The 26,043-nt window shown below is 35.9% G+C and overlaps 1 protein-coding gene across 2 annotated transcripts in view; it reads left to right on the top strand.

Annotated features, from left to right (window-relative positions):
* The window catches only part of USP9X (ubiquitin specific peptidase 9 X-linked), a 110,449-nt gene that overhangs the window by 72,123 nt on the left and 12,283 nt on the right, over positions 1 to 26,043 (top strand). The window contains exons 25-38 of one of the 2 annotated variants that reach the window (XM_068916456.1): positions 926 to 1,051; positions 4,952 to 5,118; positions 11,321 to 11,429; positions 12,083 to 12,229; positions 12,351 to 12,497; positions 13,303 to 13,510; positions 15,524 to 15,744; positions 16,100 to 16,290; positions 16,740 to 16,913; positions 20,751 to 20,892; positions 21,085 to 21,835; positions 22,386 to 22,509; positions 23,802 to 24,027; positions 25,079 to 25,208. In XM_068916456.1, the coding sequence (XP_068772557.1) occupies positions 926 to 1,051; positions 4,952 to 5,118; positions 11,321 to 11,429; positions 12,083 to 12,229; positions 12,351 to 12,497; positions 13,303 to 13,510; positions 15,524 to 15,744; positions 16,100 to 16,290; positions 16,740 to 16,913; positions 20,751 to 20,892; positions 21,085 to 21,835; positions 22,386 to 22,509; positions 23,802 to 24,027; positions 25,079 to 25,208 (2,863 nt within the window). Of the gene's footprint in view, positions 1 to 925; positions 1,052 to 4,951; positions 5,119 to 11,320; positions 11,430 to 12,082; positions 12,230 to 12,350; positions 12,498 to 13,302; positions 13,526 to 15,523; positions 15,745 to 16,099; positions 16,291 to 16,739; positions 16,914 to 20,750; positions 20,893 to 21,084; positions 21,836 to 22,385; positions 22,510 to 23,801; positions 24,028 to 25,078; positions 25,209 to 26,043 lie in introns of both variants that reach the window. The other variant, XM_068916453.1, reaches the window with a different exon arrangement.

Here is a 26,043-nt window from a genome sequence, read left to right as displayed (position 1 = left end):
ATCAAGTTAACATTTTCCTTTGGAAAATATTTTCATGATATTTCCTTCTTTTTGTTGTTCTTATGTCTTGGTTTCTGAATAATATTCTGCTCAAGAAGAGAAATAGAAAAAGGGGAGGGAGTTTTGAGTATTAAGTGTGATTTAAAATGTTGTGAAGATTAAACGAAAGTCTAAAATCATTACCTGTATACCTTTATATCTGACAGGTTTTTTTCATATATTTAGAAAAGAATCCTGCTTATTTTAATGTTTGAAGAAATAATACTATATTTGACCGTATAAGTGGGTCTGGCTACTATAATACATTTTTGTGTAATAAAAGTGGAATTAAATTCAAAATACTTTAAGAAAGAGCACAAGATAGTTGTGGAATATAATACTTTTGAACAGTGTGGCTCCTTAATTTGGCTGATGTAAGTGTGAATTCTTTGAGCCTAAATTAAGAAACAGACTCTTCTTGATATTGGCCTGTATAAACTATTGTGAATATACTTGCCATCCCCTATCTTACGTGTTTAAAAACTGCCTTACTTCTGTATGCAGTTGTCACTTAGTAAACTTGTTTTCTTGCAAACCAAGGTAGTTTTATAATTGAAGTAAAATATAAACAAGTGAAACATCTCTTCCAGTCACCCCAATGGTCTGTTTTCAAAATTAAGTCTTTAGCTGATGGTTTCTACTAAATCTTGTTCTAAGTTATCATGCATGCTTGCATTCTAATGTAGAATGACATATTAAATCGTAAGTGAAATAGAAATGCTTTGCAAGGTACAGTTTCTTTTTTATTTTTCCAATCTAAGGAGAAATATTTGGTGTTAATCTATATGGTTTTTATGAAGTTCATTGTTGTAAGAGCTTAGACTCCATGATAACATTATTTGCAACTGTATTTTAATATTCCTCTGATTTATTTCTTTGTTCCTAGGCTTCAAAATACATCCCTGATATCTGTGTTATCAGAGCAGTGCAAAAAATTGTCTGGGCATCGGGATGTGGGTCAGTTCAGCTGGTGTTCAGCTCAAATGAAGAAATCAGTAAAATCTATGAAAAGGTAAGAATTCCTAAACAACTTCTTTTCTGGTGTCAGCTAGTTCAGACTGAGAGTATGACCACCTTTTAAGCAGTAATCTTGGTGAGAACGTGTTGTGGAGTCTAACCTGGTTTCTCAGCTGTCACACCATAGATAAATATTCTATTCCAAATACCTCTTCCCAGTCACTATTTCACTGTTACTTGGATCTCCTGTCAGCTCAAAAATGCAACCATTCTGTTAACTGTTGTAATGTGTTTCTAGCATACTTAAGTTCTATATCTAAATATGAAATAAGCGTTTCTTGCAATGCTAATTTTTGTAGTCTTTAAACTTAAAAGGTCTCTTCTATGAGATTAATCTAAGCGTATGTGCAGTTGGGAATGAAACGCATGAGCCAATATATCTGAAACGTATATACTGTAGCACTGATAAAACTAGATTATTGCTAATACTGTATGGCTTTTTTTCCTTTAGTTTCCATATATGTATATATATATATGTATATATATTCCATATATATATATATATATATATATGGAAACTCTCTTTGAATCTTCATAGTTTAACATGCAGCTTACAGAAGTAGTTTGGAGTTGGTATGTTTCAGTAAGTTACTGCAAACCTTGTGCATAATGAATGGGTTGCTTACTGTTAACCCAGTATTTTGACGGTGATTAAAAACAGAAAAACTTCATGTTCTCTAAACACTTCAGCTTGATTTTATAAGACAAACAAGAGTACTACTCATGAACACTTGGCTGAGAGTAAAAGGGAAAGGACTCTGAGATGTTTTATTCTTGGCATATTAGCTATTGTATTTAAATGATAAATTGGAAAATTCTTGTTTTGGAAAAAAGCAGCATCTTTTCATTTAGCCAACATAGTGGTACAATGGCATCTGCTTGTCTTAAGTATCCTCCTCCTATTGCTGTTGGAATTACTTTTCACAAAGTGTATATTTTTTTTAAGTAGTATAACTTGCATTTATACTGTGGTTTAGTTAGTGTGACAGTTTAGAAACAGGAGGATGTGCTCTTACGTCTATAGATTTGATGTGTATGAGGAACAGTCATGTAGTAGGAAAAACGCATCTAATGAAGCTCCTTTCACAAAGGTGAATTAAAGGGAGAGGACCAATTCTGTGCATGCTTCTCATCCTCCCAGTATCCTGACTCACGTAGTTCCTGGTACAGTTGGGAGTATACCTTGTCCTGCAGGTTTTAAACCTGGAGAAGTTTATTTCCTACTTGGCTCAATGATCAAGTTGTTCAGGGGTAATGCAGAAGGGTAGTGTCTCTTGCTGTGGCTTTAAAATACTCTATTTAACTCCAGTTGCTTCTCCTGCATATTGCACTGACTGAGACGTTGTTTTTGCTGTGGTGGTTACTGCTGTTGATACATAACATTTAAAACATGATTCTGCTGATAGATGTGCCCAACTTATTGTGTCTGTGCTCTTAGAACTAAGGAGGCTTTTTCACTCCGATTTCAGTATCTTGCTTTGTTTTGTTTTTGATATCTTTCTGGGTGAAAATCGTGCAGTTAAATTATGTAAAAATATTTTCAAACAATTCAAGTTTTAAAATAAGGTGGAATTTAAGGTGTTATTAGGCCTTGTCCTCTGCTTGGGGAAAAGCATATCAGTGTTTTGTACGAACATTGTTATCGGTCATTCCTCAAAGGCTGGTGGGGTTTTTTGTTTGTTTTTTCTTTTATTATTATTGACTGTGATATGGACACTTGTAATAATCCTGATCAGCTGCCTTTGATTTATATAAAGCAAAAGGGAAATAGAAGTTGAAGGGAAAAATTTAGAAACTGTAAAAAGCAGAAGAAATTGCTGAAGTAATAAAGGGGAATAAAGTACATTTAGAGAGTTAGAAATTTAACATTAGGAGAGAGAAAGGTATCACAGAAATTGAGGAATGCTGCAAAAAGGACACGTTCTTTATTTAAGAGACATTATACTCAGTTACAGAATACAGCAAATAACTCCTTCGGTAATTTTATGAAAGTTCAGTATTCTGGGGACTGGGAAAAATAGCTTATGGTTGCAACATGCAGAATTAGTTAATCAGCCTGTTTTTTCTCTCCAAGGAATTACACTAAGAGGGAGGGAGGGAAAAAGTGATTTAAGGAAAGTGCTTCCTGTTTCCTAAGTTGACCACTTAGATCTTTTAACCTTTAAATCATAGGAGCATTTTGCTAAGTCTGAGGAGGAAAGATTTAATGCTAAATAGTTTTTTTTTTTTAAAAAAAAAAAAGAAAAGAAAAAGAAAAAAGACTGATTCTTGTGAAACCAGGAATGACATTTCAGGATTCTTAAAAACAAATATGAGAGGCAGCTGTAGCAAATGGGTTTTTCAGTGGCACTTCAGAATAGTTGTGTCAATGTGACTTCTGAAAGAAAGTTCTTCAGTTCAAAATCCTCTTAAAGTGCTCAAGTGGTGAATTCAATTAAACTTTTTATTAAAGTTGAGATGAATTATTTTGAGAGTACAATTTTTACTGGATCTTTTTGCCCACTACCTATAAGTATCTGACATGGGGTTCCTCTTAGTGGGCAGAGAGGACTGCATATGATTTTTCTGTAACATCAAGCTGCCGTTTCGTTGTTAACCGAGAGCAGAACTGTACCCATCTGAAGCACTGTTCTGTATGCTGCTTGTACAGACCAGTCAGCTTGTGTTGACTAAGTACGGGGAAGTTATTGGGTTAGTATAAAGTTTTCTGTGCTTTTCTACTAGATCCTTGCACCCATGCAACTTTTTTTTGTTGTAACAAGGCTTCGGTGCAGAGCAGGTGCGTTCCTGAACTGCTGAAAGCATTCTGCTTTTACTTCCATATCTTGACGTGTCAGAAATGCCAGATCCTCCCACTATAGATAGTGACCTTCTCTCCTTTTAGTTGTGCAAAGACAAAATAGCGTCTGTTGCCAGCTTGAGAGACGCTTTGTCTTCTGCCGCTGTTCTTTACAGTTAGCTCTCTGGTGCCTTCTAAACCCGTCTTTTTGCCTACTTTCTGTTATCTTTACATATATAAAACAGATATTTATTTTATGTTTCTGGTTAATATTGCTAATCTGCAGCCATGATTACTGATGAATTAAGGTTGAAACCTGCTTGCATTCAGTTTCTCCGTAACTTCTTTGAGCTAATTACTTTTGGCTTATGTGGAGGAGTGGACTTGCTTTTATTCTCAAAGCAATAATTTAGGGAAAGTGTATCAAAATCAACTCATTTGATTGAAGTGTTTAACGGAAAGAATAGTGTATGTTCCAATTAGAAATACTATCCTTTCATATTTCAGAAGTCACCAGAGCAACTACACTCAAAATTCGGTTCAGCTATTTCACATTTTTGAAAAATAGTGAAAAGCTGAACAAATTCTAGCAGTGTTACGATGATGTTGGTCAAGTAAGTCTGAATATCACAGTTTGTGAAACTGTGGATTTCTTGAGTTGTACAGAACTACAGCCTTGCTCTGCTGAAGGAGTAACTGTTTTCAAAGCTTCAAACTCTAGATTCTGAGTAGAACAAGAAAGCATCCTGTTTTTAAAATATGTAGAGAGAGATATATATTGAACAACAATACTCAGTGGTGTAAGTTTTGTTCACAAGCTTCCCATTTAACCTATGACATCTTAAGTTTGTGCTCTGAAACCTCCTTTGAGAAATACAGAACTAAAAATTTAGGCCATCCCACGTAGTGCTTTGAATCCCATTCGAGTGTAGTGTGTTTAAAAAAAAAAAAAAAAAAAAAAAAAAAATATATATATATATATATATATATATGGCATTAATAATCTCTTAATATACAAATTCTTAGTTTATGTTTGTATTTAGAGTTCACCTGGAAGCTGATTGGGTTCCTCTGGTCTTTTCTCCGTACCTACTTTGCGCTGTCTTATTTTCACAGACAAATGCAGGAAATGAACCAGACATGGAAGATGAACAGGTTTGCTGTGAAGCATTGGAGGTGATGACCCTGTGTTTTGCTTTGATTCCAACGGCACTGGATGCACTCAGTAAAGAAAAGGCATGGCAGACATTTATCATTGACTTGTTGTTGCACTGTCACAGCAAGTAAGTTTTTGTTTTTACATCACATGTATTATTTTACAATTGAAAATGAATATAAAACCTAAACGTAGTGCAGTGAGTTCTTTTTTTAATTTTTTTTTAATTTTAAACTGAATCTGATCAAAATTGACATGATGAGCATGCGTTAAACTTTTGATAAGCTTTGGGCAATTCTGATATTTTGTGTATGTTACAGATTTTTATGATAAATTGTCACTTGCAATTATCTTAATTTATTGCTTGGCAATATAAATTTGCAACTTGGTTACGTATCCTAAAGTGATAGCTGTGTCGCTCTTACCTTCTGTGTACTCGTAAGAAGCACATTATCAAACCACATGGATGCCTGATAATGTGCTGTTTATGTCTTCAGAGCAGTTTATATGGAATAAAATATTAGCTGCTTTGTATTTCCCAGAAATTATGCAAATATTTGATTAAATATTAGAGTATTTAGGTGACTTAAGTATAGTAGAACTTTACCATGAATATATTTTCTCCTTCTGATAATATATTTTCTGCTTTCTGCCTCCTCATACTGCCAGGAGTGCTGGCAGTATGAGAAGGCAGGAAGTTGAGACTTACTCCTCTGTTTTTTTGTATTGGAGTGGTTAGCTTGTGATTCTTGATCTTCATTTGACTCACAAATATTTTACATATTTACTGTCATGGCTGACAGTAGGAGTGTCTTGGGGGAACCCTTAGCTGTGTTGGGGGAAGGTAAAGGGGAGGCAAGCTAACAGGAGCTGCCAAGAGTGACAGGATCAGGTTGTCCTGCAGCGCAGTTCAGGGACCTCTTGTTATTTCCCGATGAAGCTAAACCGACAGTTCTGCTTTTCTACAGCGCCTGTATGATGCTTGTCTTGTGGCTTTTAGGCCATCTGAAATTGTAACATAAGATACCCATGTGTGCGTTTTTAGCAGTCATTCAGGCAGAAGATTTTTGCATGTTGTTATTAAATTTGAGATTAGCAGAGTACAAAGGTGTAGAACTATTCCTAAAGATTTAATGATGGTTTTATCAGAAATTTCCACTGTTGTTCCAAGAGTATTTTAAATTTCAGAAATGGTAGAGGTCAGAAATTACTCAAGTCATAGTTGTCCAAGCCTTTAAATAAATTTTATATGGTGCTGTGAGATGAGTGGGATCAGGTTTTCAGCACTATGGGTTTTTTCTTTAATTTTTTAGACAAAACAGGTTGTATTATGTCCAGGAATGTTTACCATAACAGAAGGATCAATGGTATTGTTGAAGCATTCTTATATAGTTAACTACTTGCATATGTCGGTGGAACTCTGGAATATTATGATCAATCAGAATTGCACTAGTTTTAGTAGGCGTAACCTGTGATACGGAATTTCACACTTTCAGCTTTGCTGAAGCTTATTATCCTCATATATGTTAGATAACATACTTTTGGCATAACGCGTTGCAAATGCATATTTTTAATTTTACCATCATAGACATTAAATGAAACAAGCCCTCTTTCACTGTTATTTTTGATAATTTTAAAGACTGGTGAATCAGAAGCCACTAAATTTCATATTTTAAACTGTCCGTAGATACTCTCAAAATAGTAACTTGATATGAAGTATGTTTGTTGCACGTCAGATTTGGAGTACTGATACAACTGAATAGCATGGACTAGGTGTCAGTGCTGCTGCATATTTTGATTTCTCATATGGATCCAAAGATTTCTCAGTTTTGTGGCTTTTTTATACACAATCTTAGTTGTGCAAATATAAATAAAGCCTTATAACTACAATGGCACTTACTGTTCCATTATCTACTGTTCAGTTATCTGCATTTTTGGCATTGTATTTGGAATTTAACAATGACATTTCTCAAGTGTACACCAGCATTTGTTTATATCTCAATTGGTGTTAGTTTGGTATCAAGACTTTGTAGACAGGAGTATTTCTTTGCGTATGAATTTCAGTGTACAATTTTCAGGTTTAGTTTGCAGATGATAAAGAAATACTTTGTGCAAACATTGTTGGGGAATTCAGAGATGATATAGAGGCCAAATCTGTGTAATCTCCTTGCTTATTCATTGTCAGTATGGCAATACTGAAGCTTTTGGGGCTACTTCTAATATGATACCAGTCTTTCATGAAATGGTCTTAAAGGCCATTCTTTAAGCTGTGACTAGGATATCACAAATTGACATTCTTGTCACTCTACATGGAAGGCTGCCGTCACACACGCACGCACACGCACGCACACGCACGCACGCAAACTCTCTCTCTCTTCCCCCCACCCCCATGTATGTGTGTATATGTGTATATATATGTGTGTGTGTGTGTATATATATATGTGTGTATATATATATATGTGTGTGTGTGTGTGTGTGTATGTATATATATATAAATTTTTGCAAGTACTTATCAGGTGTCTGGTATAAAGGCATCTTATTTACTATTACTTTCACTAGTTTGGTTTAATTGGTCAGGATTTTGACCTCACGAGTAACTGAGAGGTAAATACTGAGATATTCTTTTATTATCATGAATTTGTTTTGTGATATTTCCCCAATAAAATACGACCTTTTGCTGCAAGAACTCACTCACAAAATAATTGTCAGCTGCATTAATGTTTTTTAAAAAAAAAAAAACAAAAAACAACTATATAGAATGAGATGCGTTTCACTGTGTTAATTACAAAATTAACTTACTCCAAATATTTAAAGTTCTACAGCATGGTGTAAAATATTAAAATAGTTATTAGCAAAAAAGCAGTGTTTTGGTTTTACAAACTTATAATAGTGCCAATGGCAAACTTAGGTCAAAGATGAGCGTTCTTATTCTTTCAGTCTTTGAAAACTGCAGGTGCTTTTTGTGATAATTTTCCTCTTTTGGTCATATTTCCCTAAGAGAGTGAACTATTGGTGCAAATTGGGAACTTCTAAATCTATGAGTTGTAAACAGTGGATCTGAGTCTCTGAATTCTATTATACAGTAGTTTGAGATGAGTCATAAGTCTGTTGCATCTACCAGAATTTGTGACTTAGCTTGAACGTCTTTTTGTCAAGACCTACAGTCTTGACCTACAGATGTGGAAAGACTTTGCAGTTTGTACCAATGGTGAATCTTCTTGCTAGTTTGAATTTTGCTGGCTGAAATTTGATTCCAAATTATTTCATGATGTTGTGCCTAGTGTATAGCTGACTGTTATACTTTCCTTCCTGTAATAGTGGAAGAAATTAAATTTGCCTCCGAGCTGGGACTTCTCTTTCCACATGTTTCGTTGTCGTGATAGCCAGAGTCTGTCTGAGCAGCAGTGGGTTCATTCCGCAAGTTTGTTCGTTTTTTTTCCTTTGAATGTAGTAGCGTTAACGGTTGGCTTTTGTTTGTTGTTCTCAGAGGAAATAAATTTTTTAAGGGATTCTCTTATCCAAGTAGACCTCTGCTAAGCTCTTTATCTTTGTATTCTTTCTACCCTAGAATGGGAAATGAGCTGAATTTATTGTATGGAAAATTGAATCACACCTGTCTATACAAGAAGTTAACAATTGAGCCCTTTTTTTCCTCATATGCTTATAAAACTATTGATACGCATGGTAATCTCACTAAGAATGCAGCAGTACTGTCCGTTATTAGGTGATCGGTTGGTTAGAGTAGCTTAAACATCGGTAGAAACAGAAGACGTTTGTGAAAATGAAGGCTGTGCAGTTGATCTAAGATAAAGAAACGTTACTCTTTTGAGTCAATGTGGAAACAAGTGAGTTCCTGCAGTGCAGAGAAGGCTCGGCAAGCATTGCGCACAATTCCCAAGTGTTACCCTTACATTTTTAACTGCTCTTCCCTTATCTTCTAACCTCAATCGGAGAACGATGTGAGCAAAATTATGCATGAGAGAAAATGGTTTTGGTGCCCTGTAAAAGGCAGGGGAGGTGATCAAGCTCATATCAGAGAAGATCAGATGGATTGGTCGTAGTTGGGAGTTTGGGGGGTTTTTTTCTTTCTTTTTTCTCTCTTTCAGATGTTGATATTGTACAGGACTTTTGCTGGTTTCGCCATAGCGTACCCAATATACACATCCATTGAGAAACAGAATACAAATTATTAAATCTAAATACTAGAGCAGCTAGTATTTTACAAGTATAAAGTCATTTTGTCTCGTGACGGTAAATGATTTAATTTGTGAATCCTGAATAGAAGACTGGCTTAGTAAACAGTAGATAACTAAACGTAGTGCTAAGCAATCCTGGAACCCAGAAGTGTTCCACTGGTAGCCTCAGAGCGCTGACTGGTGATGTCAAAGGTACATGTCCGAAAAAACAAATGAACTAACAATTATTACTGCCCGTGAAAAGCCATGGCAGTTAAGCCCATTGAGCAGACTTATTTCGATTACATTAACTAAGCAGAAAGAGGTATCTTGGAGCTGTCAACGGGGTAGGATTCACGTTACCTTAATGCCTTAATGCTGGTGGCATTTGGCCGCCAGCTGCCTCTCCAGATGAGCATGAGTTCATCGTGCATCTTGTCCTATCTGCCAGCCTTATGCGGCTGTCCTGGTGTCTAAAATGGCACTAGATCCCTGTGTTTAGGCATCTGAATCCCTCCCATGGTTCCTTAATAGAATAGGGATACTTCTGTGAAGTAGTGGATTCTTATAGCCTCACCAAAATACAATGCTTTTGTTCAAATAATACATACACCTCAGAGACGTAACAGCATGGAGTATGTGTTTCCTCAGTTGCACTTCTCGCTTCAGGGAAATACCATCTTTTTTAATTTCGTTCTACCTGTAAGTGCCTGAGCCTGAGGAGCATCCATGTGATGTGTTCTAAGCAGTTGAAAGCTTTCCTCCTAAAAAAATTCCTGCAAGAAGTTTTATGAAAACATCAGCTCAGCAGTTATATCCCACAGAATGTTACATGTTATTAAGAACAGAACAGGTCCCCTTCATCCCGCAGGCTTCTACAACTCCAAGCAGTGTCAAACTTGCAAAGATCAGAGAAGGGCGACAAGGGAGATCAAAGCTCTGAAATGACTTCCATCTGAGGAACGGCTGAATAGCTTGGGGCACTCTGTATTGGAAAAGAGATAAATGGTAGGAGGAGAAAGCCCAAGAGACCTTTAAAATCAGAAGTAGCAAAGGCAGAATAAATAGAGAACGGTTTTTCACTACCTTTCAGAGCGTAAGAACTTATTGGGCGTAATAGTTAAGCAATGTAAACCTTCAGTTTGGAAATAGTTTGGGGGGTTCTTTGAAGATGAGAGAGTATTGGGGAGAAGTATGGCTACATGCTTCGCTCTTCTTGAGCTCTTTCCTAGGCGTATACCAGAGACAGAAGGCTAGGCTAGGTGCATCTTTGCTATTACCCAAAAAGGTCGTTCTTATCTGTCCTTGAAGTACAATTAGCCACACTTGCAGGTACTCTGAAGGAAATGGGATTCTTACTTGTGCCTTCCACAGTGACCTCATGGGCAGAAAAGAGTGACAGCCGCTCCAAAAAGACTGTGTAAGGATTTAGTTTCTTGTATGTTGAGACTTTAATTTTTCTTTCTCTTCCTGAGCAGAATTGTTCTGAGCAGTTTTTACAAGATATTATGCTAAGACAATTAAGATACGACTTTTAAGAGTAGGTTTTGTCTTATACCCTTTTCCCTTAAGATTTCCATTCCCAGTGCAAAATAACTGGACAGATTAAGTTCTTCAATGGAAAATTTCTCTCATTTTTAATTCCAGACACTTGAATATTCAGGGGACTCCTTTTTTCTCCTTTCTTCCTAGTGATAAATTTTGATCGCTTTAGAGATGCTCAGCAAACTGCTGTAGTGATATGGAAAAGTATTTTTACTGAGATTGTTTTATTTTGCCTCTTAGGCAAAACTGATAAATTTTTCTGTTTTTTTCTAATCACTTATCTAGGGTGTCAAATTGCATGTTGAGCTATGAAATATTGCTGAAAGTTGTGCAAGTTTTTGGCCAAGTGCTAATAAGTTGCTGTTACTTTGTGGAACAGATTGTGTAATAAAAATTGATGTTTCTAAAATTTCCTTGCAAGCGATTCTGTGAAGAGAAACAAATGATAAGCAGTGAAGAATGAAAGTATGTCATTTCTTACATACTTTTTACCCCCATTTTTCTAAACACATGATAATAACAGATAAGCACAGCTTTCAAGGTTTTTTTGAGTGTTCTTTTAGATAGGGAGATTGCATGTAATTTTTTTTTTTATTAAATGATTTTCAGAACTGTTCGTCAGATGGCGCAGGAGCAGTTCTTTTTAATGGCTACCAGGTGTTGTATGGGACAGAGACCTCTCCTTTTCTTCATTACCCTGCTGTTTACTGTTCTAGGGGTAAGTGGCTAGAGGTAAAGGTTTTTTGGTACAGTGTGAAGTTCTGTAAAAAGTAGGAAGACAAAATATTTACAAGAAAAAGCAAATTGCTATTGACAATAATCACGAAAATATGTATTCCTTTTGACTTATATTGTGGCTGCACAATTGATATCAATTTGAGTGTGAGGGGAAACTGTTATGCATTTTCTGATAAGAGCATGAATAAACTTAAATGTATGCATTTGATTTTTGGTGAACACTAACCTTAAAATAAAAATTAAAAAAAAAAAAAACATGGCAGATTAGATGGAGAAAGCTACACTTTTGGGAAGGGCAGTGATTGCCTTATTTTACTAAGTGTGCTGGGGCTTTTAAATTCTGCATGCTTCTGGTTCTTGAACTTTCGATCATCCCACTGTTTTTTCTCCACTTTAAGTATAGAAAGCGCTGGTAAACATAGTCCAGAAACAAATACTTTATTCACTGACAGCTAAATACGAATGTTTAACTTCCAGCAGACTGGGGGGGGGGGGGGGGGAACCCTTGTTCTCCCTGCCCCCCTTCTCTCCTTTCATATTTACTGTCAGTTTAGGAAAAATGTTTATGTTGAGCTATAAACAGAAACATGTATGAATTACAATTTTTTTTTTTTTAAACTTTGGTTTATATAGAGTACTGCAAGAGAGAGAGCAAAGCATTCTGGAGACTACTTCACTCTCTTAAGACATCTTCTTAACTATGCTTACAACAGTAATATTAATGTACCCAATGCTGAAGTTCTTCTCAATAATGAAATTGACTGGCTTAAAAGGATTAGGGTAAGTTTTTAGAATCAGTTTATTTCTGATAATCAACTTTTTGCTGTTTTGTTATAAAGTACAGTTTTAAGCTTTCTTAAGGGTGTCATTTAGAGTACCCTAACTTTCTTTTAAATGACAGGATGAAGTAAAAAGAACAGGGGAGACAGGTGTTGAAGAAACTATCTTAGAGGGTCACCTTGGAGTAACAAAAGAGTTGTTGGCATTCCAGACGCCTGAAAAGAAATACCACATTGGTTGTGAAAAAGGAGGTGCTAATCTCATTAAAGTAAGTGCACATTTTCTGACCTGTGGTGTTTTCTGATCTTTGCTGTAAATCAGTGAAAGGCAGATTCCTATTTTGTGATCTGAAACCACAAAAGATCCCAGTTTAACTGTTTGGCAAGAGCTTCTAATTGGAGTTTTAAGTTCTCTTTTAAAAAAAAAAACAAAAAACTTCATTCATGAGAGTATATAGCATTCTGATTCTTCAGAACCACTGTGTTTGGACTTGCTATGATCTGTTAAACTGACTCCACCGTCAATACCAAATACCAAGACTCAACCGTCGTACAAGGATAGCAAGCTAAATGCGTGGTAGTCCTGTATGCGACTACTTTCTTTCCTTATCCCGTTCTCCATCCCCTTCTCTCCCCCCCCCCCCAAATGTTCTTATTTACTGCTATTAATGCTTATGGTAGGTTTAAAAAAAGTACCTGACGTTTGAGCATCTCTTTAATATCAGAAGTGTTTCCTTTTTATCTCTGATAGTGTGTAGTAGTAACCTTCATTCAGTGTTAATTGATATAGGGCTTTGCACGTAATACCAGTTTGACATGATTTGAATTTTTTTTTTTTTAACTGATCAAGAATAATTCAGGTTTATAGTCAGATTTTTAGGGGGAGGGGGAGGTGCATGGAATTATTGTATTCAAAATTTAAAAGCTCAGATCAGTCTCAGTTTCTAACTCTTGGTGTTTTTAAGGACTCCTTCAGTTTTCAGACATTTATTTGTGTAATAATTTCCAGTCTGTTGTAAAATAGCTAACACTTTTATGGTTAACAGCTCATTTATTTTCTCTTGTCTCTTTCAGGAGCTGATAGATGATTTCATCTTTCCAGCATCCAATGTTTATTTACAATACATGAGAAATGGAGAATTGCCTGCTGAGCAGGCCATACCAGTCTGTAGTTCACCAGCTACTATTAATGCTGGCTTTGAGCTACTGGTTGCACTAGCAGTGGGATGTGTCCGAAATCTCAAACAAATAGTAGACACCTTGACTGAAATGTATTACATAGGTACAGCAATCACTAGTATGTAATATTTTTTAACTATCTCTTTTCTATTTATTTAATGTCTATGTTATGTATAAGTTTTGTTTATATTATCAGCTGATGTATATACTGGTTTTTGGTTTTTTTTTTTTTTTTAATTTGTAGTTGCTTTAAAGGTTACAAAATCACGCCATCTAAAGTTAGACATGTTTGTTAGTCTAGCCTTTATGTGGCCTTCTTTATGCAGTTAACGTGCCAACTTGCATTACATGGTTGCTTCCAAGTTCCACCTTCAGCCTCTTACACTGTCTGACCCTACCCTGATCTCTGGCTGCTCCTCTTTGTCCCTGCCAGCTCACAGATACCACATACTATCTGTATCTTCTGCTTCTGTTTCATTGTTTAAGACTCTGCCTAACCAGACCCAGCACCTCATCAGGTATCTTCTGCTTAGTTTTAGTTCCAGTCTCCTGGTTGCTCACCAAATTTTGTCATCGTTGTTCATACGCAGGCACGCTTTCACCATCCTCTTTGCCTTTTAAACTCTATGCTACTTGTCTGCTTGTCATAGTTCTTTCTCCTCTCAATTTTAGTCTTGGACTCAGCCTAGCCATACACTTAAAGAACTTTCTCCTTCTTCCCAGAGAAAGATTATAGCAACTGCAGTATACAACAAAAGGATTTATAAGTTAGTGTTTCAAAAGCTTGTGGTCAAATGAAATTTGGGCTGATTTTCACAGGGATGGCCAAAGGCACATACTTGACGCAGAGATCCTGCTACCAATAAAAAGCATGCAGGACTCTCTTAAAACAAATGCACAGGAGCATGTTTTGCCCATCCCTAAATAGGATAGTTAGACGGTTTTAGCTATGATATTAACAGCAAAAATTCTGTGAAATCTCCCACCTCAGTCTATATTTAAACTAGTATAGTTCAGGAAAATTATAAGCAACTAGAAATAGTATCCCACAGTAAAAATTGCCTGCTGCCTATTGCGATACCAGTGCTACTTGCCTAGTTGGTAGTAGGAGTGAGTCATTTGAGTCTCTGTGTCTTATCTGTGAGGTTTTTCAGTCTCTTGCTGTTTGTTTCTTAAACACATGAAAAAGACAGCTGTGTAGTTTTCCCCCTGCCCCACTCTTTTTTCTTTGCCCTCTCATACTGGGGAATAGTATATGTATTACCTTGTATTTAGAAAGATTTTATGGCATTTCCTTCTATTAAAATATTTCATAAACACATTGGTAGGCCAAATCTTCACAGAATGTCAGACAGGAGAGTGTACGTATATATTGAACAAAACTTCTGTGTGTGTTGTGCTTCATACATCAAGGAAAGCTGTCTTATAAACATGCATGCGCACATGCACACACTCTTTGCTTTCACATCAGAATTGTCTGTGTTAAAAAACACAGAACAACAGACCAGTGTGACAAACCTGTGATTGTAAATGTACTTGGAAGTGATGTGAGAGGTGTAAGGGAGGAGACTCAGGGGGAAAAAAATCTACCGTAAGTCACACAGATAGCATTATCAGAAACTGTTTGCCATCTTGGTAAGGAAAAGTGAGGCAAAAGTGAAATGTTGTAACGTGGAAAAGATTGTAAGATGGTTAAGAAAAAAAAAAAAAGAAATTGTGAATTGGTTATATACTCTAAACTAACTGCATACTACTAACTGATATCTTGAATTCTTTAACTGTGGGATTTACTAGCGTAGAGGGAAGACTTGTATTCAGTATAATCGTGTTTGGTACATAATTACACTGAATTTTTGCTTAGCCTGCTTTTTAGCTAAGCAATAAAACAAAATGGTGTAATACATTGTTAAGGTTACAGATAGAATTATCATTAATAAAAATTGTGTTGATTTTAGCAATTAAGTTTTTGGTGGAATGTTTGCTTTACTGAACTGCAGTATGATACAGACTAATGCAAATTCTAGTTTTTTGGAATTGTCTTCAATACAATAACCGATACTCTTAATTGTTTTATAATGAAGTGGTTTTCTTATCACCTTCTGCTATTTTCTCTTAGCTTGTGAAGCGCTTACGGAATGGGAATATCTACCACCTGTTGGGCCTCGACCACCAAAGGGATTTGTAGGATTAAAAAACGCTGGTGCCACTTGTTATATGAACTCCGTCATTCAACAGCTATACATGATTCCAGCCATCAGAAATGGGATCCTTGCAATTGAAGGCACAGGCAGTGATGTAGATGATGATATGTCTGGGGATGAGAAGCAGGACAATGAGGTAAATTTTATTATATGGAATTTGTTTATTGTCTTTAAAATGTAATTCTATTTCTTGAAAAGGTTATGTGTTTAAGTTATTAGTCACTTTGCTTTCTCTACTGCTGGCTGTGGAGACAACAGTGTAGTATTTATTACCTGAATAGACTTGCTGTCAGAGAGGGAATTCAGAAGATCCAAGTAGTAGTCTTGGCAGATTCCACCCTTTGAATTTGTGCTCAGCAGCACCATACGCTATTTCTGTCACTGTACCTCAGTTAACACGAACAGAAAACTTTTTTTTCTTCAGATAGGAGTATGGAACACCTTGTGTTTATTCTAACAAAGTTAATTGCACAAATTCTTTTGCTTTTCAGAGCAATGTTGACCCACGAGATGATGTATTTGGTTATCCACATCAGTATGAAGACAAGCCAGCGCTGAGTAAAACAGAAGATAGAAAAGAGTACAACATTGGAGTTCTGAGGCATCTTCAAGTAATTTTTGGTCATTTAGCAGCTTCCAGACTACAGTACTATGTACCGAGAGGGTTTTGGAAACAATTTAGGTAAACAAAAAATTAATGTTTAGTATTGATATCTTTTCACTGGAACACTGAAATACAACAAAATTAATTGCGGTAGAAGAAACGATAGTAAAGTTTAGAAATGTAAATTAGCAAAACTTTTGCAGCTTTATATTTGCTATCCAACCTTTCCACCATTCTGTGAAAGTCTGTTAGTAGAACAAAATTTGCAGCAACATAGTAAAGCTGAATTCAGCAGTTCTTGAACTAGATAGTATATTTTTGAATTGATTATGAAGTTATACTCAAAAGCTTACTTTTACTTACTAGTTGGCAAGTGTCAGGGGCAGAGTGCCAATTGGTACACTACATCACAAACCAGTAGTTTTGCCCAGAAAGAAGAAGGGATGAGTAACTTGAGTAATGCTTCAAAAAAAATTGTTGGAGGACAAAATACAAAATATTTGACAAAAACGTGGTTTTCTTTTCAGACTGTGGGGTGAGCCTGTAAATCTACGTGAACAACATGATGCTTTAGAATTTTTTAATTCCTTGGTGGACAGTTTAGATGAAGCTTTAAAAGCTTTGGGCCATCCAGCAATGTTGAGTAAAGTTTTAGGAGGCTCCTTTGCTGATCAGAAGATTTGTCAAGGATGCCCACATCGGTAAGTGTTTAGATTCTTCTTTTTTACAGCAAATCAATCTATGTTTGTATAAGAAGACTATAATGAAGATACTGAAAAGTGCACAACCTTATAAGAGTGACGGAAGAGTCAGGAGTGTATGTGGTTGTGGGTTTGTGAGTGTTTTGTTTGGTTGTTTTTTTTTAACTAATTGGTTTGGTTACCTTTGTTTGCTACAGAATTAACATTAATTATATTATACCTATATTGTGCCTTGAAATATTTAATTATTTTTGCCTCCACTTAGCAGACTGAATGTGAAGCATTATGTATTGATTAGGGGAGGAAAAGGTATATTTTTTTCATATTAAAAGTGAAAACATACTGGGAACCAATTGCAATGAGTACAACTCTTGGATATGGCTTACAGCTGTTGCTATCGTCTGTCTTATTTCCATAGCGTGAGGATAGAGCGGATGGGTTTTTTATTTCTAATGACTAAAACGCCATTCATACTCCTCCTATAAGCTGTAATTAAGGAGAATGATACAGTTAGTTTATCTTTTTCTTAAGATTTGTGCTGTCATTTCAGTGATTTAAAATTTGAATATGGAGTTCTGGAAATTCAGCTTCATATGGGTTATATTAAAAACAACAACAGCAACCTGAACTGAAGGTCTGTAGCTGTAGCCCAGTAACTTCTTGATGATGCTGATCAATAACTGCTTTTTAGGGAAAGAACAGAACTAGGCATTGTACCCCTCTAGACTTCTTCTATAACCCTTTTGAGATGGATGGTCAGAATTGTATCCAAGTTTCAAGATGGCTTAATGATGGACTTTTTTTGTTCTTTACTTTATAAATCCTAATGTTCTGTTTACCTTTTAATTGTTATTGAATTCATACTTTGAAAGAATTATTCGCAATCAAATTTCAGATTTTTTTTCCAGGATAGCAGTAGCTAACCCAGAGTCTGTTATTATGTAGAAACTGGGATGATATTTTTCCCTGCCTGTTACTTTGTACTAGGGACATCAAATTTTGCTTCTCCTTTTTATTGCCTGCTTTCCCATTATCATGATACTCATCAGGAACTTTTAGCAGTTGGCTTTTTTAATTATTATGTTAAATTTTGTGATGTTAACACTTGGCATTCTAGCTGTTCCCTACATCTTTCAGGTAACTTGTGTCTCTTAAACAATATAGACCTCTGGGTGTTGCCATTGCAACTTCACCTCCATGTATGCCTATTTTTCAGTTAGTAAGTGAAGCACAGGAATAAACCCTGATCCGAACTGATTTTATTGCGATTAATCTTTCAACTTCAGTTGAGTTTCAACTTCTGTGTCGATTAGTACGTTTAACTGGCACATCATACTTTGTTTCGTGGGTTAAAATCTATGATAAGTAAGTTGAAATATTGTAAGAATGTAAAAAGAAATCAGGCTTTTTACTTTTTTAACGCCTAATTAACAGAAGGTAAAGATGTGAAATAAGCTGAGTTATCATTTGTACCTTATGTTGCATACATGTCTTCAAATATTAGCTCTCTTTTTGTGTCTCTACTAGATTTGCACAACTGTGCTTCCTAATAGAAATGTTAGCTTGATTTGTATTCTTGGGAGGAGAAAATTGATGCTAAGTACTATTGAGGTATGGCAAGTGAACAGCCTTTCTCAATTTGCAGGTTGTTTAGTACAGGAATGAATGTTATTATTTTGGTGAAAGTGCTTCTAAATATTAATCTATTCACTCTTATATAAAACTCTTACATGCCTGATTGCTTATCAGAGGAACAGGCCCTTTAAGGTTATGTCGGAATAGACCTTTCTAATTTATTCATAGCTTCTTTTTATGTTAAAAAAAGAAGAAAAATCCATTTGTGTCCAAGATGTTTTAACTGGTTGTCTGCATTGCTAATTCATTGCTAGGGTTGTTACTTGAAGGTCATATCAGAACACAGAAGGTCAAAGCCAGTCATAAATATGCCAAGTGATTTATAAAGACAACTGTCTAGGTTTTTCAGATAGAAAAATATAAAGGCTTTCTTGGAATCTATTTTCAACTATTTTCTGCAGCTGTAATACAATATTTGTGTTTATCAGTCTAATTTCTGGCAGTAAAGGTCAGTGATGGAAAAAAATCAGATTATTGTAGAAGTAGAATACTTTGCTGTCTGTGCTTCTTTACTGGCTTAAGAGTGCCACGAGTCAATCAGGCTACTTTAGATGGTTTAAAACAAGATGTGTGAGAAGATTCAGAAAGAATTTCCACCATCTTTTGAGAGAATTTAAGACACTTGTAAGTAATTTCTATGATTTTCGTAAAATAACTACCATTAGTGCAGATGGAAAAAAAATGTAGTGTGCAGACATTGTAATATAATCCTATGAAGACTGCGAGACAAAAACATTTCAGGAAATGTTTTTTTGAACACACAATTGCTAGACGGCCCTACAGATTATAAGGTTCTACTGAGCTTAAAGCATATGTATTGGAAAAGAGCGTCCCCTCAGAGCGTCCCCCAATACCCCCTCAGAGGGGGGTTTTTTTGGTGGTGTGTTTTTTTTTTTTTTTTGAAGTTAGGAAAGTTAGAGATACCAGAGTAAGGATTTGAACAATCTTTGAAAAAAGATAAGGAAGGAAAAAACTTTTTTTTTGACTCTATCAATTCAGAATAATAAAGCTATGCAACTTGCTCTATATTTATTGTTTTAAACATTTTGGTTATGGTTTATTACTGAACTGTGATAGCCAATTTTAAGCATAGTTTAACAATGCTCTTCAGAAAGGAAACGAAGCATGTAGCTATTCTGAAAGCCCTCAGTATTGGATTTTGTAAGTGCTGTTGTGAATGGTGCATCTAATTTATAATTTAATTCTCTCAACTCATACTTTTGGAGCATGGTAGGTGTCATGCTGAACGTTCTCATGACTTACATTTAGGATTAATCTACGTACCGTTCATCTCATTAAGTGTGAAAGTGTACTTTGACATTCATAGTTTGGTTTAATCTCTGCTTGTTTTTTGAAAACAAATAAGGATGGATGATCTGCAGTATTCACTTGTTTCACCAAATCACGGAGAAGTTCTACAACAGCTTCTCTGCACTTGAAGAATAATGTATAAGCTACAAGCTGTATTAGTCAATTTAGTGGGGGTTTCATGAAGAAGTATGCGTATTGTCCTAAAGAGAGAGATGTATTTTCTCTTTGTCTGGAAGCTTTGACTTTAAATTTAAATATTTGCTGTGAAGTCAGTGTTATATGAGGAAATATCTGTTTGCGTGTTGAATGATATTTGCTTTCCAAAGCTTGTGAGTATTACCTAAGTGAATATGCAAACCGTACAGTTAGTGCCAACTTCCTTATTGTATATTTACGTTTGAGGTACTGAAGTATACCAACACTTTTCATACCTGCAGAACTAAAGCAGTTTAGTTTTTGCTGAAGCTTTAAAAAACAGCTATAAGTCTAGATTGATTAAAAAGTATGATCTTTGTTACACGAATACTTCACAGAGGTTGAGGGTGGTATTTGTGTGGTTATTTTTGTTTGTTTTGGGATTTTTCTGCTGTTGATGCAGCTCTTTCAAGCTGCATTTGTGGTGAGTCTGAGTTGACATTCCATCTCTGGCAGGTGTGATAGAAGTCTCCTCATTTTCTTGTGAACATAACATTTTAATCAGGTCAGGTAGGCAAAAGAATAATTAAAGTACTCATCTTTATTGAATATGTTCCTTTTTTATTGCTTACCTCCTTTTGCTAGAAGCTGACATCAAATGCTGAACAAAAACTTCACGGTAGGGTGCTATGTAGCACCCATAAAACAGAAGTTGAACACACCTCTATCTTTCTGTTACGTCTGTGCCGTTTGTAGGTACGAATGTGAGGAATCCTTCACAACTCTGAACGTAGATATAAGAAATCACCAAAACCTTCTTGATTCTTTGGAGCAGTATGTCAAAGGAGATTTGTTGGAAGGTGCAAATGCATATCATTGTGAAAAATGCAACAAAAAGGTAATGTTTCCTTGTATATTAGATTTGTATACAACTGTATTGTTACAGCTCTACTAAGAAGTTCCGTTTTAATTCACGTTCAGGAAAAAAGTTATCCTTTAACTCTTGAATTTAGCGCTTAGTAAGTATGTGGAAACTTAAGAGCTGAAAACTTAGTGTGGTGATTTTTTTTTTTGTTTTGTTTTTTTTAAGGTTGATACAGTGAAACGCTTGTTGATCAAGAAGTTGCCTCCAGTTCTTGCAATCCAGTTGAAACGATTTGACTATGACTGGGAAAGGGAATGTGCAATCAAGTTCAATGATTACTTTGAATTTCCACGAGAGCTGGACATGGAGCCTTATACAGTGGCAGGTGTAGCTAAATTGGAAGGAGATGATGTAAATCCTGAAAACCAGATAATACAGAATGAACAGTCAGAAAATGAACACTGTGGGAGCACAAAATACAGGCTTGTTGGTGTACTTGTACACAGTGGCCAGGCCAGTGGTGGACATTATTACTCTTATATTATCCAGAGAAATGGTGGAGATGGTGAGAAAAATCGATGGTATAAATTTGATGATGGAGATGTAACAGAATGTAAAATGGATGATGATGAAGAAATGAAAAATCAGTGTTTTGGTGGAGAATACATGGGAGAAGTATTTGATCATATGATGAAGCGTATGTCCTACAGACGTCAGAAGAGGTGGTGGAATGCTTACATTCTTTTTTATGAACGTATGGACACAATAGACAAAGACAATGAACTCATAAAATATATTTCAGAACTTGCTATCACCACTAAACCCTATCAGATTAAAATGCCATCAGCCATTGAGCGAAGTGTGCGGAAGCAGAACGTGCAATTCATGCATAATCGTATGCAGTACAGTCTAGAATATTTCCAGTTCATAAAGAAGTTGCTTACTTGTAATAGTGTCTACTTAAACCCTCCTCCAGGTTAGTACGTGGATGCAATAATTATAGTTTTATTTCTTTCAAGAAAAATTTTGATTGTGTTGTCTAGAATTTGTGTCCTAACCAGCAAAAATTTTGCACGTTCTGCTTTGAATGCTCTTGTCTTTCTGGACTGCTACAGTTAGACATCTGTTGTTGAGCTCTCCATTAATGAGACATGTCAGAACGTTTGGCAGAAAATATTTTGATGAACTATCATTTCAGCTTCTATTCAGTTTATGTACTAGCTCATGTTAAAATATTTCAGTTGTGGACTCTTCTAATGTAGGCAGTTTTCAGAGGTGAGATGCTGAGAGATGCCTTAAAAATCAGGCATATGTATACCATCCGTTACTTGTTACTATCTTAAAGCTTGCATTTTCAGGTAATGACATATTATGTAAGTTTAAAGCTGAAGGCTGTTTTGACCAAGTTTCGTATTAAAATTTGAGCACAATCAGTCAGAAAAAAATATTAATCTGGAATCAGTAAAACTATTAGAAGTAAATTGTTCTTACTTTGTCTACATTTGAGTATTTTGATTTTTCTTTAGGACAAGATCATCTGTTGCCTGAAGCAGAAGAAATAACTATGATTAGTATTCAGCTTGCTGCTAGATTTCTCTTCACCACAGGATTTCATACAAAGAAAATAGTCCGTGGCCCTGCTAGTGATTGGTATATTGTCTTTTAACAACAGTTTCAAAAAATTGTTTTCTGTTAAAAGATCCCAGTTCTATAAATACGGCAATAAGAGATGTGTTGGTGTGTCCTCAGTCTTCCATACATGGTCAAAATGCACATGGAAAAGGGGGGAAACTTGAACAAAAAGTACTAGAAGGAACTGAGCATTAAAATGAACTGCTGAGCTTAATTTCTTCCAGTATTAACATCTTCAAATGTGAACATGGTCAACATTCAGTTTCAGAAGGCGCTTAAATCTACATTTTTGTCTTCCTTTAAAAAAAGAGTAAAGGGATAGAACCTAGTGAGCAAAACTCATAGGCTGTGTATTCTGAATTCAATTCAAAACGATTGTTCATGGTTTAATTAGTTAAAAAACACCTTTTTTTCAAGACAGTTATGCAGCTTTTATATGTATGCTTTCTGTGAAATGCATAAAACCCTCTGGACTGTTAGCAAAGTGCTTATACACATTGCCATGGAGCCTGTAACTCCAACCTGCGTAGTGTAACGACTCATAGCACCACAGCATTTCAGTCTGTTTTAAACTGAACTATGTTATTTTGTCTTTGAGAGAGGAACAGGGGTTATTACTGGCAGAACTAAAGAGAGAACCTGGTATCGCCAGTATTTTACCACCAACTAGTAAATGGTCTGGTAATACGTGGCGAATGTTGCACCTCAGATTTTTTTTTTCTATTGCAGCTTTCAGAGCAGCTAAGTTACCCCTATGGTTTTAGAGCTTTAGGGGAGTTCAAGTATTGCTGGAGAAACAACAGAAATCAGATAAGACCTCTCTAAAACCAGATATTTTATTTTAGTATTTTTTTGTGATCTATAAACAAAGATATAAATTCCTGATAGGTTACATGTTTAGTTACCTGTCACAAACAGCTCATGAAGTCCACTTAACACACTCTCCGCTGCTGACCCTCTTCCTGGGTTCCAATACAGAGGGAATTATTGCTGCCAGTTTAGGACCTGCATCGAGTAATAATTGTGAGGTTTGGGGATGTAATGCTTTCTCAGTTCTTACTGGTGACAGAAAATAAAACACTGTAGTTTAATATTTGTTTTGTAGATGATGTAGATTTTTTTGATTCTGAGTTTAAGAGAATACTGCTATAGGAATTATAGTTTATTTGATTGTAGGTATTTTGTGAGCAAAAATGTGTGTGGATCACCTTTTAAGATGTACTTTCTTCGAATTTTGCAGAAGAGTGTATTTGCCAAACGTTGATGTGTGCGTGGCTATAATCTCTTAGTTGTGTCATCTTCTATTTCAGGTATGATGCGTTATGCATTCTTCTTCGTCACAGCAAGAATGTACGCTTTTGGTTTGCACACAACGTCCTTTTTAATGTTTCAAACCGCTTCTCTGAGTATCTTCTGGAGTGCCCTAGTGCTGAAGTAAGGGGTGCATTTGCAAAACTTATAGTATTTATTGCACATTTTTCATTGCAAGATGGACCGTGTCCTTCACCTTTTGCCTCCCCTGGACCTTCCAGTCAGGTATTTAATTTCTTAACTAAAAGCTTCGGAAATTTCTTGCTTAAAAATGCTCAATATAAAGTTATTTCTGGAGTAGATGGATCACAGTGTTAACAGGAGAACTGTACAGTCTGTTTTGCATTACAAATTTACAAATGTTACCAGTTTATGTGAAAGGTACTGTCAGAGTGATTGTTTCACCTCGTTGGTAAATCTCTGTCAAGAATAAGTAGTGTGAACTTTGAGCTTAGTCTGATTTAGTTGTCACTGTGAAACAGTGGCAAAATGGAGCGAATCTTTGTTTTCCACGTAGAAATTTATTTTAAAAAAAAGTTACCTAAACTTTCTTCCCCCTGTACCCTGCAACACTGATATCCTCAAAAATCATAACTTTGTATAGGAGAAGGACGTACACTGCCTAATTTCATACACCTAGAATTGCCAAAACAAAAAACAGATTCCTAATACAATAATTGTCAAAACAAAGTTTTCTTCTGAGCTGTACTAAAATTTAAAAGGTCAACCTAAATGAGCCTTTGCTCAATCATATTTTTCAGGGTTTTAATGTCTACGGAAAGACACTTGTCTTTCATTTGTTTCTTCCATTTATTTCTTCGGCATGTTTTAACTACTGTATCCAGCAAAGGAATTTGTAATATATTAACGCTACATAGGCTTCAACAGTGTTTTGTTTCATGAGGTTATTTGAGATACCTATGTAGATTTGATTTGTTTGTCTTTTAGTCAGTGGGACTAGTTGTGTTTTGTTTTTTTTTTTTTAATATAGTAATCAGTGATGGGAATCTTATTCCCTGTGTATGTCTCTTACTAGGTTATTAACTTAATGCTTCTTACTAAGACATTAACTTAATGCTTAACTCAGGACTTTGTTTGTTTTGTCTGAGATACAGAAGACTAACCAGCTGCTAGGATTTTGGAGCCTGTATGAGTCCCTTCTGTCTGGCAGCAGCCCATGCCTTTTAACCATTCTGTTTTCTGCCATGGTAGAAAATGTAGCCTAAATAAATATTTTATAGGATGTACTGTTAATGTTACAAAATTTTTCTTACAGGCGTATGATAACTTAAGTTTAAGCGATCACTTACTGAGAGCGGTACTAAATCTTCTTAGAAGGGAAGTATCTGAACATGGGCGCCATTTGCAGCAGTATTTCAATCTGTTTGTGATGTATGCCAACCTAGGTAAGCAAATTGCGTGCGCTCACTGTTGTTGCTGTAATAAACTGGTTTTTCATTAATTTTACAGTTATCCAGATAATGGCAGGAGAATCTAGTTTATCAGCTTCAGGCAAATTGTTGTTATTAACTGCAGTATAGATGCTCTTTAGAGAATCTGTGTTCCTCCAGTTTGATGTTTTGGCCTTTTGTGTCCCTGCCATCCTTGGAAGACTAAAGCAACAAGTTCAGAACAGTGGGACACTGTCCTTCTAAGAGGGTGTGTGGGGCGGGGGGAAATGGCAAGCGACGCTGTACTTTGTTCAGGACTCTTAACTCTTTTGAGACTGAACAAGTTGAGGAAGGTGATAGTTGAAAAAAAGAGAAAGATGCCATATTCTGTTTGTGGAAGTGTCAGTAGATTGCTGCAATTGTGCCATGTCCATATTGGTTCCTTCAGTTCACCGGTGAGCTTCACAGCTGTGAACACAAAACGCTTGGCTCAGTCTGCCTTCCCTGTAAAGGCTCATTGGGAGGCTGAGGAGATAGGCCACTTAGAAGTCTAAACTCAATCTGTGTATATTATTAGACAGCGTTGCTTGCCAGAATGTTTTCATTGTAGGCTTCGTATGAGGTAAAAGAATGCAAGAATTCCTCATAAGTTGATAGTGGAGTTTTCTGATTGTAGTTCCTCCAAGATAAACACAGGCAAGAAAAGCCAGTGTTTTTGCAATACGGGAAAGCTTAGGCGAAGTTCTCCCAGGCTTGAGAAAACTAATCTTTTCCTGAAGACTAGAATGCTAAATTTTCTGATTGGAGATTAGAAATTGCGTGTGCTTCCACATGAGTTTTTTCCTAGCGT

The sequence above is a fragment of the Struthio camelus genome, chromosome 1, assembly GCF_040807025.1.
Source record: "Struthio camelus isolate bStrCam1 chromosome 1, bStrCam1.hap1, whole genome shotgun sequence".
NCBI classification, from domain to species: Eukaryota; Metazoa; Chordata; class Aves; order Struthioniformes; family Struthionidae; genus Struthio; species Struthio camelus.
This window is presented reverse-complemented; position numbering and strand designations above follow the sequence as displayed.